Source organism: Fukomys damarensis, unplaced genomic scaffold (genome assembly GCF_012274545.1).
Source record: "Fukomys damarensis isolate Sample0158 unplaced genomic scaffold, DMR_v1.0_HiC HiC_scaffold_4, whole genome shotgun sequence".
NCBI classification, from domain to species: domain Eukaryota; kingdom Metazoa; phylum Chordata; class Mammalia; order Rodentia; family Bathyergidae; genus Fukomys; species Fukomys damarensis.
This window is the reverse complement of record NW_022900916.1, coordinates 67,060,270-67,071,801: the sequence shown is the minus strand read 5'-3', so window position 1 is coordinate 67,071,801 and position 11,532 is coordinate 67,060,270. Positions and strand designations below refer to the sequence as shown.

General features: G+C 42.9%; 1 protein-coding gene and 1 long non-coding RNA gene across 7 annotated transcripts in view; one reads left to right on the top strand and one right to left on the bottom strand.

The window, feature by feature from the left end:
- Positions 1-5,466: 5,466 nt before the first annotated feature.
- LOC104868217 (ATP-dependent translocase ABCB1) overlaps positions 5,467-11,532 on the bottom strand; it is a 301,331-nt gene continuing 295,265 nt past the window's right edge. For 2 of the 6 annotated variants that reach the window (XM_010632885.3, XM_033758684.1), the window contains 3 exons: positions 10,829-11,035; positions 7,225-7,371; positions 5,467-6,247 (listed from right to left, as the gene is read on the bottom strand). In XM_010632885.3, coding sequence (XP_010631187.1) covers positions 6,044-6,247; positions 7,225-7,371; positions 10,829-11,035 — 558 coding nt within the window. In that variant the 3' untranslated portion in view covers positions 5,467-6,043. The remainder of the gene's footprint in view (positions 6,248-7,224; positions 7,372-10,828; positions 11,036-11,532) is intronic. The other 4 variants (XM_010632886.3, XM_010632888.3, XM_010632887.3 and 1 more) reach the window with 2 other exon arrangements.
- Positions 6,108-11,494, top strand: LOC104868216. Its single transcript, XR_781976.3, has 3 exons — positions 6,108-6,206; positions 10,367-10,487; positions 10,923-11,494. It is a non-coding gene; the product is annotated as an uncharacterized LOC104868216 (long non-coding RNA).

Here is an 11,532-nt window from a genome sequence, read left to right as displayed (position 1 = left end):
ATCTTTTAATTGCAGGAGTTAGTTGGTTTATATTCAAGAATATTATTGATACATAATTATATCCATCATTTTCTTGGTTTTCTTCTGTTTTGAAGATCCTTAGAGCTTTTTCTTCTTTTATTGTGTATCTTTGTAGGTTGGTGGTTTCTTGTATTGATAAGATTTGTTTTTTAAAGCTTGTGTGTGTGTGTGTGTGTGTGTGTGTGTGTGCGCGCGCTCTTGTAGTGGGTTGTGGGTCAACTTTCCAAACCTGACAAAATACTTGACAAAAACAACTTAAAGGAAGAAAGGTTGACTCTAGCTCATGTTGTAGAGGTTTCAATCCAATGCCAGCAGATGGCATGTAAGAACCACATGATGGCAGGGTAAGGCAAAGGGGTTGTGTTCACCGCATGACAGCCAGGAAGCAGAGATGACAAGACTGAGGGCTTGTGCTAGGAGGTTTACTAACTACTTCTTCTGCTAATAGACGGTGCCACCCACAATAGGGGCAGGTCCCTCCTGTCAGCTCCCCAGATCCCATGCCAGTTGTCTCTGGAAGCACTCACAGACACAGCCAGATGCGTGCTTTACTAATTCTCTGGGTGCTTGTCAACTCAATGAAGTTGTCAGTGATGATTCACCATTACACAAGTTTTATACTTTGTTGTGTTTTCATGATGGAAGTTTTCTTTTTTTCTGAATATACAACTCTTGTAAGCATACTTTGTATGGCTGGTCTGATTATGATAAATTATCTCAGTCTTGGTTCATCTCAGAAATCTTTCTTACTTGCTTATTAATGAAGGATAGCTTTATTAGCTATTGTATTCACACTAGGTTCTTCTATTAAGTCTTCATATATCATCCCATTCCCTTCTCCGTAGGTTTTGGCAGAATCATTCTGTTAGTCAAAGGGGAATAATTGCGAATGTGACTTGGTGCTTTTTTTTCCTCTCACAGTCTTTAGAATTCTGTTTTAAACCATTTTCCTTATTGAGTTTATTGGCACGTTTTAAGTATACAGTACAGTTACATTCATCACTGGGATCTTGTACCTTTACATGACAGGTCTTGGTTCTCATTGTTTCTCCATACCCCTGCCCTCCCTTTCACCCCCTCCAATCTCACCTATTTACACAGACTTTGTTTCCATTTTTTTCTTTTTCTCATACTTTTTCTTTTCCCTTATTTCCTTTCCCTTACTCTTCCCACTTCCCCTGCACATTTATCCCTTTTCTTCCTATTTCACATTATCATTTATACAATTTGGATCTTATTTACACTTTTAGATTTTCACACTAGAAACTATTCAGTATTTACATGTGTCTTATTTATTTCAGTTGAGTATGGCCTCGATATATGTCTATTTTCCTATGCATGACTCTTAATTTCTCATTCTTTATGGATGAGTAGTATTTCATTTTACAGAAAAACCACATCTTCTTTATCCAGTCTCCAAATGATGGGCAAATGGGCTGTTTTCAATTTTGTCTTTTTAAAAATGTGCTGCTATAAACATTGGTGCACATATATCACTGTGATATGATTCTTTTAATTCTTTTGGAAAGATACCTAGTAGAAGGATAGCTGGGTCAAATGGAACCTCTAGTCCTAGTTCTTTGAGGTATCTCCATATTGATTTCCACAGTGGTTCCACCAGTCTGCACTCCCACCAACAATGGAGAAGGGTTCCTTTCTTCCCACAGCACTGCCAACATTTGTTATTGATTGATTTCTTGATAGCAGCCATTCTTTCTTGGAGTAAGGTGGAATCTCAGTGGTGTTTTCATCTGCATCTCTTGAATGACCAGTAATATGGAATTGTTTCATATATTTATTTTCTGCTTTTACATCTTTGTCTGAGAAATGTTTTTTTCATTTCAGATGCCCATTTTAAAATCTGGTCTTTATATTTGGGGGCCTGATTTTTTTCAGTTCTTTATATATTCTATATAATAGTACTTTCTCTGAGGAGCAGCTGGCAAAAAGATTTTTTTCCTCATTGTAGGTTGTCTCTTTGCTCTGTTGGTGGTTTCTTTTGCAGTGCAGAAGCTTTTTAATATGATGAGATCCCAGTTGTTGATTCTTTGTTTTAAACTTTTGACAGTTTGACTCTACCATGTCTAGGTAAAAATTTTCTCTGGTTATGTCTAGTTCAGGTCCTGTAAGCCTCTTGTACCTGGAAGCTTGCATTTTTCCCAAGATTAAGGAAATTTCCAGCTAGCATTGATAGGGAAAACTTTTATAAATAGCAAAAACCTATAAAGTGTTACAATATAAAATGGCTTCAGCTGTCTCTAACAGCAGTTTGTTTTGTTTAGCTCAAAACTGATAGGCACGGAAGGCACTAACTGCTAAATGAGGCTTTTGGTCTTTCCTTGAGATAACAGTCAAGGTCTTGCGCTCTGATGAGACTGGAGCCACCTGATCGTAAAAGTGTCTAAGTGAAAGAACCCATTGCTAACATTTGTTCCCCTGACCCTGAACACCCCTTTCCTATGGACTAGGACAGATAACTAGGAAAATCTTAAAGTTAGACTCCCCAACTGCAAAGAACTGTTACATCTGGGTTGAAAAGATTAACTATCCTGTGACCGTGATTTGAACTGTGAGAATGAAACGTAACCACCCAAATGAAGTCAAGGCTGTAAAACCCTATAAAAGGAGGAGTTGTAACCCCCTGCGTTGTTGATCCAGGCATGGCTTATGTGTGATCAACCCTTATTGATAAGTAAATTTATTATTTTACTTCCATTCTGCTGCCTGTGTGTCACTTACTGATTCCTTCCATAACAGTATGTCATTTGAATAGGTTTTCTATGCCCATCCTTTTTCGCTCACCTTCAGGAATTTATTCATTTCATGATGTCCCCATGGTCTCATAAACTCTCTTCATTCTTTCTTTTTCTTTTTTTTGGCACTGGGGATCAAACTGGGGTCCTTGAGCTTGCAAGGCAGGCAGTGGAACCAGAGCTAAATTCCCAGCCTTCATTCTTTTTCTCTGTTTATCTCTGTCTTTCTGTGTCTGAGTGTGATATTGGCAAGGACTAGTTTTCAAGTTGAGACATTCTTATACTTGATCTAGTCTGTTGTGGAGAATTCTACTTTTTTTAGTTATTTTACTTTTTACTACCAGGGATTAAACTCCAGGGTGCTTTTCCACTGAAGCAGATCCCCTGCCCTTTTAATTTTGGATAGGGTCTTTCTAAGTTGCCAACCATTTTACCAACATCCTTCTCATGAAGGCCCTTTCCCAGTCATTGTGTTCTTTTGGAAGCATCTTTTTTTCTCTCATATTTCTAGCCACCCAATGTTCAGATTTCTGCAGCTGGCAAATTAGTTATCTGTGCTATTTTTATAAACTAGGTTTGTACTAAATGGTTTTGTCCTGAAGATGTGACTTAGGTATGATTTGGAACGATGTTAGCATTGCTTCCAGGTGAGCACCCGGGTACCTTTTCCCTATAGCGTCTATGACTGTGAGCATTAGATCTGAGTGTGGTGTGCATGGTGCTACAATGAGAGAACCCTTCTGTCTACAGCAGTCATGTGGAGGGGTGTCACAGTCACCTTTGTATTTCTGAGACAGAATACCTGACACCCACAAGTTAAAGGAGAGGTCACACTGGCTCATAGTTTTTAGATGTTTGAGACCACAGCTGTTCGGCTTGCTTATAAACAGCATAGAGGAAGGGTCTGTTGCAGAGAAGCTGCAGCCAGGACATGAGAGAGAAGGGAGGAGAGAGGCAGGGAGATAAACAACATGTTAGTACCAAGTCAGCTACAGTGCCCCTATAATCACTCACCTCTCAGATGGTATAGGTCTTCCATTTTGGATCTAAATCACGGTAGGGAGTAGGCACTATAGTCGCCCAGGTGGGTTTTATGCACACAGCAGATGTGTGGTGACTACTGTTTGGCTACTCTGGCAATAGAACTGTCCGTGCTGGAAATGGTGCAGTACAGTACTTTTGTAGCAGCAGCAGCAGATCCTTGCTTACAGCATTTCAGGTAACTAGGCATTGCCTGCAATAGCAGGAGGCATGAAGAGTAAAACACATATGTTGGCTTAGCAGAGTTTGGTAGCTCTGGCTAATTGTGGCTTGGGTAGCACAGCTCTGACCTGTGAAAGCTAAACTGACTATGGCTCAGGTTGATTAGTGACAGCTTCAACCAGTCAAGGTAGACTTTGCATCTGAAGCTGATTAAGTTGCCTTGAGCAGCATTATACATATCTATGATCCCAATATTTTACCCATATTGCAACAGCCTGGGACCTGTGGGCTGAGGGGCAGATGGTACTTGTTCCTTCTATGGGGCAAAGCTACAGGGTAAACTCCTGGAAGCTCTTTGAACTGGGCTCTGGGCTGTCCCTCCTGTTGGCGTTGCCCCTATCTGCAGTGAGGCTGCCACTGGTCACAATGGGGCCTGTGGAGGCTGCTGTTCACCCTTTTCCTTGCAGCAGGGAGACTTCCCAGAAGCAGAAACAGGATTGCAGCTGTGGGATTTATTGCACTCTCCATATTAGTGTCCTGGGTTTCTGTGTCCTGTGAGCTTCCTGTCTGTCTCTTGCTGTGTTCCCAAGTGCTACCCCCAACTCGAAACTCAACTGCTTATTTGCTACTCAGGTTCTTCTAAGTAGAAGAGGGAGCAGCACTGGTGACCTTTAAAGAAAGGCTGTCCAATTTAATTTTTCAATCATTACATCTTATGAATGCACTAAAATTTAATGCATAATTTTTACTGTGAAATATGCACAGTATTCATTTTCAATTTTATAATCAACCATTGTGTATCTCTTAAAGATTTTGCTAGAATTTAAACTGTCTCAAATGACATACATTTTGTTTTTGTTATGCTGTGAAGTAATTGAAATTTTTTTGATTGAAATTGTACACTTCTCATACATTTCTCGCCTTTGAAAAAACTAGATCACATTTTTTATCATTTTTTTGTTGGAGAAGTCTTTGTTTTTACATTACAGTTATATTAAAGGTATTAGCTGTTTACAGAAAATATGGCCCTAAACTTATGATTTTCAATCAGTTTTTCCACTAAATTTATGTAAAATTTGGAAGACAGAGGACCAGTCTTTGCAATAATTTCTTCTTTTCTTCTTTCAGGTTTGAAATATGAAGTATTTAAACTCATAGCATATTATAAATGTGAAAATCAGGAAGATTAGATTTTTAGGAGAGCAATTCTTGGAAGAGTGATTCATTGTTAAGAGAGAAAAAATTTTTGAAAAGCCCTTTGTAACAGGAGTACAAAATTTGAAGGTAAACCTCAGGAATACACAACTCCCCTCATGAACCTTCCCAAATTATAATAATCTGTGACACAGGTCTGAGTTCCATAATAACATGGAAGTGTGGGAATCAGCAGGATCTAGTTGTGGAAGCTGGAAGCCAGAAGGGTCTGTGAAACCAGACCTGAAAAAACTAATGAAATAGACTTGAACTATTTAGATCCACAGAACTGAATGGGTTTTTAATGAATCCATTTTCTGGAAGCCAAGATTATCTATACCATTCAAACTGCAAGAATACTTATGTTCACATGCATTTTAGACAACATGACACCAAGGATATGAAAGTTTACTTTTATTGTAGGCACTTTTGGCAAAAATATCAGCACTGTTTATTATTTATTTTTTCACAACAGCCCTCATAGTTCAAATGACAAAGTATGAATCAAATGACATTTTCTCCAAAATTACATTAAACCCTTTTATGAACTCTGTACTGGATATAAACCATTACGCATGCCCATTTGACAGTGGTTCTATTTAGGATTCTTCAATTATAAAGTCTCCGATGACTCTGAACTTGAAATTATCCAGTTGTGGCAGGAAATGTTAAATAGGTAACTACCTAATCCAGGGCTTGTTTTATGATCAATTGATGGGTTTATTTTTATTTTTAATTTTGGCACCAAGGATTGAACTTAGGTCTTTTTGCTTGAGAGGCAGGCAGCAGAACCACTGAGCTAAATCCCGGGCCCAACTGACGGGTTTAAACACAACTGTTTAATATTTAATGTCCCACATGGTCAGACTTCACTAGCACTTTGCCCCAGCCTGGACACTGACCATGGAGAAATAGATGCCTTTCTGTGCTAGCAGCTGCTGGTGTGTGCCGTGCTCCTTGACCCTGCCGTTCTGAATCACCACGATGACGTCTGCGTTCTGGATGGTGGAGAGGCGGTGCGCGATCACGATGCAGGTGCGGCCTTCTCTGGCTTTGTCAAGGGCTTCCTGGACAACCTGCTCCACAATCACAGAAGTTAATATTCATAATGATGGTCTCTCCTCCTCACAAACTCCAGTTTCTCTAACTTGTTCTTTAGTAGCTGTGTCAGTGAAATGTAACAGATTTTAGAAACCAAGGAATTTGTCCCATCAGAAAATATTTGAGTCCTTGTTTAGCTAAGTTCTGAGATGGATTATTCCTGTTCTTAACGTTATAGCAATAATTTAGTCCATCCAATAATTTGCAAACATTTCCAAATGTTCCTTACCATCCAGCATTCCTAAAAGCAGCCACTTGAGGCATCTCTGCAGCAGCAAATCAGGAAGCCTGAACAAAGGCCAAACCCAGTCTCCTTCACGCCTAACGTTTGTTTGTTTCAGTGGTAGGGACTGAAGCCAGGGACTTCACACTAAGCTACATCCTCAGCCTTTTAAAATTTCTCAATTTTGAGATAGTGTCTCTCACTCACTCAGTTACTAAGTAGTCCAGGCTGACTTGCACTGTGATCCTCCTGCTTCAGCCTCCCAGAGTGCTTGGGATTACAGGTGTGCACCATTGGACACAGCTCAACGTTAGTATCTTTAGGACAGAAAACCTCTCCTACACAGTCTGTGTTTCGAATGGCTGAATTCTTAACCTATTCTCAAGCTGAAAATGATTACCACCACTTCCCTTAAGGTACAGCCAGACTGTGACCTTGCCTCACACTTCACACGGGGCTGCTGCAGAGATCTGCGGGCAGACATGGGGAACACGCTTCCTGCATGCGGCTTCCGGAGCTTATGTGCTGTAGCGGTTATGTACCTTGTCTCACCTTAGCACTCCTAAATTGACAGCTGCAGGAATTACTTAAATTCCACTGCAAGAGCCCTAAACAACAATCAGCACATCTGCCTACATTTTGTTCTCTGTTTTGGAAGAGAAAAGCAAACAGCGAAACCTTTTGAGCACAACTGATTCGAGTGTGAATGAACTCAATTTAAATTCGCACCTTTTCGCTCTCTGTATCCAGAGCTGATGTAGCTTCATCCAGAAGCAAAATACGAGGCTGTCTAACGAGGGCACGGGCGATGGCGATGCGCTGTTTCTGCCCACCGGAGAGCTGAGTTCCTTTGTCTCCCACTCTGGTGTTGTATTTCTGCAAATTGAAGTCTGTTATTACGAGAGTCAAACACACAGTTCCCTCAGAGAGGGGATGTGTTTTCTGACAGAATAATTAGAAAAATTAAGATGCAGAAGCTAAGAGTGTGTTTATGGAGATGGAAACAACAAAAATACTCTATGTGATAGGTTTAATTTCTCTTTTGAAAACTACAAATTTTGTTTTATTGTAAGCCAGACATTTCATGAAGAATACTGTTGTGGTGCTCTCATCGTCCATTTTCAACTTGCATTATTTGCAGAACAAACATTAGCAGGAGAAAGGCAATCTTATCACAGTAGGCTCTGCAGCACGATTTAAACACACTGCACTTGTGCAAACCTAGCAGTCAGTGTCCTCTGCACAAGTTTAAAAGGAGGAAAGAAGAACCTACGGACATCGTCCTTCTCGTGTCTGTTCTCATGAGACCACCTTCAACACTTAAACCATTTCCAAGGGTGCTAAGAAATTCACTTTGATACCAACAAGGAAAAGGGAGGTATCTTTCAAAAACTGTTTTCAAAGTTCTTTCACAATTCTCCCCATAATTTTTCCCACAGCACAGAATGGCTACAGCCATTCAGTGTGCTGGTGAGGCCAGGAGCAGGTACATAAAGGAGAGCAGAGGTTGGCTACAGAGGCACACACATCTTAGGAAACACTATTACCTTATCATCTTAGTCCTTTTGAGGCTGCAATCACAGTCCACCAGTGGGCTCTGATTCTTACACCTGCATGTGGAGCATGAAATCCACATTTTCCATCGTGCTGCCCGGTACTATGTCTGGGAACTCTTAAGTCTATGGTGGTCAGAATTACACGGAGGTGGTGAGGTAGGGAGACGGGGGAGGACAGAGAGAGGGAGAGAGGGGAAGAGGGAGGGGAGGACACCCATGGAGAGGCTTTGCAGACTGGGGAGCGGTTCCGCCCAGAGCTGCAGCAGGTGCACTGCAGCGTGTCTCCAGTGACTGCAGGTGCTACTGGGCTGCACTGATGCAGGGGGTGTCCTGTGAGGCAGGTGAGGCAGGGCTGTGACCCTAGAACAGACGAGCCCATACCGGCCTCTGTAGATGGATCCTGCTACGAATCATACAGGGAGGAAAATGTAACCTGAGATAATAGAGCTTAATTATCTAAGAACTTGGAGTGCTGATCTAGACACTGAGGGAAAGACCCGTAAGGTCCACAGGTGTGCAGTGTGAGGGACAGACACCCGGAGCCCAGAAAAGTGGCGTCCCTGTGGTAGACAAGACCCGGGAAGCAGGGTATATTGAAACAGCAGATATTAGTTACTCTGCATCAGTATCTCCGGGATGAGCACTGCTGCACTCCACTACCAAGGGTTTAGTCAGCAGAGGCGGGAATGGGCCTGAAACGTGTATTTGTAGCCAGTGCCCAGGTGGTGCTGATCCATGTGAGTGCTTTGAGAATCCCTGACCCCTCACTAACTGGTGAATTGTCAACTTGAGCGGGAAGGCCCAGCTGAATTGAATCAGAGTGCTTCTGGGTGCGGAAGACTCATTTAAGGACGGTCACTGGAACCAGATAAAAGCAGAACAGGAGGGGAGGATTTCAGCTCATCTTCCTTGCAGGAGCTTCATTGCTGGTTTTCCTTGGAGGGGCCTAGGCTGTTCCCTTTGGAGGCGCTCACCTTCACCTTGAGTGTCCGCTCATAGCTTCCAGCACAGACCCTTTTGGTTTCCACAGATGATTCTTGTGCCTCCTCACAGGGGCTCATGAGGAACGCTGCCATGGGCTCCAGGCCTCCGCTGGATTCTTCAGGTCTCTAGTGCTCGGCCAGACCTCTTGCACTCTACATTTCACTCTGTGTGCAGATATTGTAAGCTAATCGTGTAAACCTCTGTATCTGCATTCTCTCTGATTCAGCGCATGTGCAGTGTTTTGAGGAGCCTGGACCCAGCCCTGCAAGCTCTTGGAAGCACTGACTCTGACAGTTTGGAACTTTACATGTTACACGTTCAAGCCTCAGCCGGAGTCCATTGTCCGTAACTGGACAAGACTGAGGAGGACAACAGTGCCTTCACCCTTGGGACTGTTTTGGGGTAGCAGAATCTGAAGAATAGCCATAGGAAAGAGAATCTTGCAAGGCGCTGGGGCTGCCTAATGTTACCACCCCTCATGAGGAGGTTACTTTCCTCTCGGGTTTGAGGCTACTGAGCTTTATTTTTTAGGAGTAATTTCTTGTAATAAAACACCTACCTAGTGATAAAATGGGACTGCATAGTTTAGCTGAGTCAAGCCTACAACTTAACAGGTCCCAAGAGAAGGTGAGAAGTTTGTTACCTAACCTCCTAGAGATGAGTGATGGCAAACCTTTTAGAAACTAAAGTCAAAACTGCAACCCAGAATGCACTGATTTATCACAAGGTGCCAACACTGTAATTCAATAAGGCCTTGGATCAGAAAAAGAAACTCATACCTTAACTTTGGTCTTAAAAGAAAAACCACTAGGGCATGCAATTTAGCTCAGCGGTGCTGCTGCCTGCCTCATAAGCCCAAGGTCCTCAGTTCTACTCCTGATACCAAAGCAAAAAACAACAAAAAAATGTGTGTCACAGGTCTGCCGCCACCACTGTACTATAGGAATTCAGAGGCTGTCCACAGCACAAACCCCAGTACAGATTTCAACACTGAACCATAGAAATGGAGCTTAGAACCAATGCTGTATGATGATTACAAAATACCATGGCCATTCCAGGGGCTCAGTTATGGTCAGAAAGCCCGTTGTCTGCCATGGGTCCAGCTCTGAACCTGGCCTGACTGCATAGAGTGAGGTCACAGCTTACAGAAGAGCAGCAGGAAGCAGAAGGAAGACACATGAAGGAGCGAGTGGGAGGGACAGGTCGTGCCTGCTTCCCTGGCAAGATCAGAAGCATCATGGCCACAGGGGAGGCCCAGGTGCTCACTGCAAGTCCTATCCTTGGATTAGCAGGGAAATTCAAAGGCCTCCTAACATCCTACCTACCCCTAGGGCTCAAGCAAGTCTACAAGCTGGACAGCTGTTCCAGGTCACCTACCCCAGCAAAGTTCCTCTCTCCTAAACCTGATCCCAACTCTTTCAACCCTTCTCACAAGCAGAGCTACGTGACCAGGTAAGTAAAACTACTAACCAGGACGGGAAGTGTGGCCAGATGCTTGAATACAAGTGGGACTGTGTTCTGGTCCCTACCTTCTCCTCACCTTACCAAACCAATCCGTTAGACAGCACACGATAGGGCTGCACCATTTGATTTCACCCCCTGCAGCTCAGTGATAGAACACCTGCCTACCACACACCAGGCCCTGGGTTTCATCCCTACCATTGCAAATGAAAAGAATGAGGATGCGAAGGAAGAGGAGGAGGACGAGGGGGAGGAGGAGGGACAAGAATGAAAATGACACAAAAAACAAAGGAGACTACAGGCTCCTGGGCTTCCTGTGGAGGGACACTTACATCAGGCAGCGACTCGATGAACTGGTGGATGTTGGCCTCCTTGGCTGCCTTCACGATCTCCTCCTGTGACACAGTCCTGCTGTTGTCTCCATAGGCGATGTTCTCCCCGATGCTGCAGTCAAACAGGATGGGCTCTTGGGACACAATGCCCAGCTGTGCTCGCAGCCACTGGACATTCAGTTGCTGTATTTCTTTACCATCCACAAGCTGAAAAGAGTCCACACATCAACCTCAGGACTAGCACACTTTGACTGTATCAAAATAAGCACCATTATTTCATACTATAAAAGAGTCAGAGTACTCTGAGATCAATTGAAAGTCACATTTGTCTAGCTTTCCATTACCAAGGTTAATCTAACAAGGTTGTGATTGTACACTTTGGGGAAAGGACATGTTTCTAATGTTTTAACATGGTTTTCTGATAAGCATACATATTCTTTCCCTTAACCTGGGAACCTGTGAATATATTAGAGTATAAGTCAGAGGCACTAAAGCTGTTTATCAAATTAAGGCAAACACTCCTCAGTCTTATTTCCCCTCCCACCCACTCTGCAGCCCTAGTACACTGTTTACCATCAGCACTTCCCTGAGAGCTTTGCTACCAGACCTTACCCAAGGGGGGCTGTTAGGTAAGAGACTGGAAAACAAAGACTCGGCCTTGAGAAGGAAAAACACACCAAGGCCTTGCGATGATGAAAAGCCTG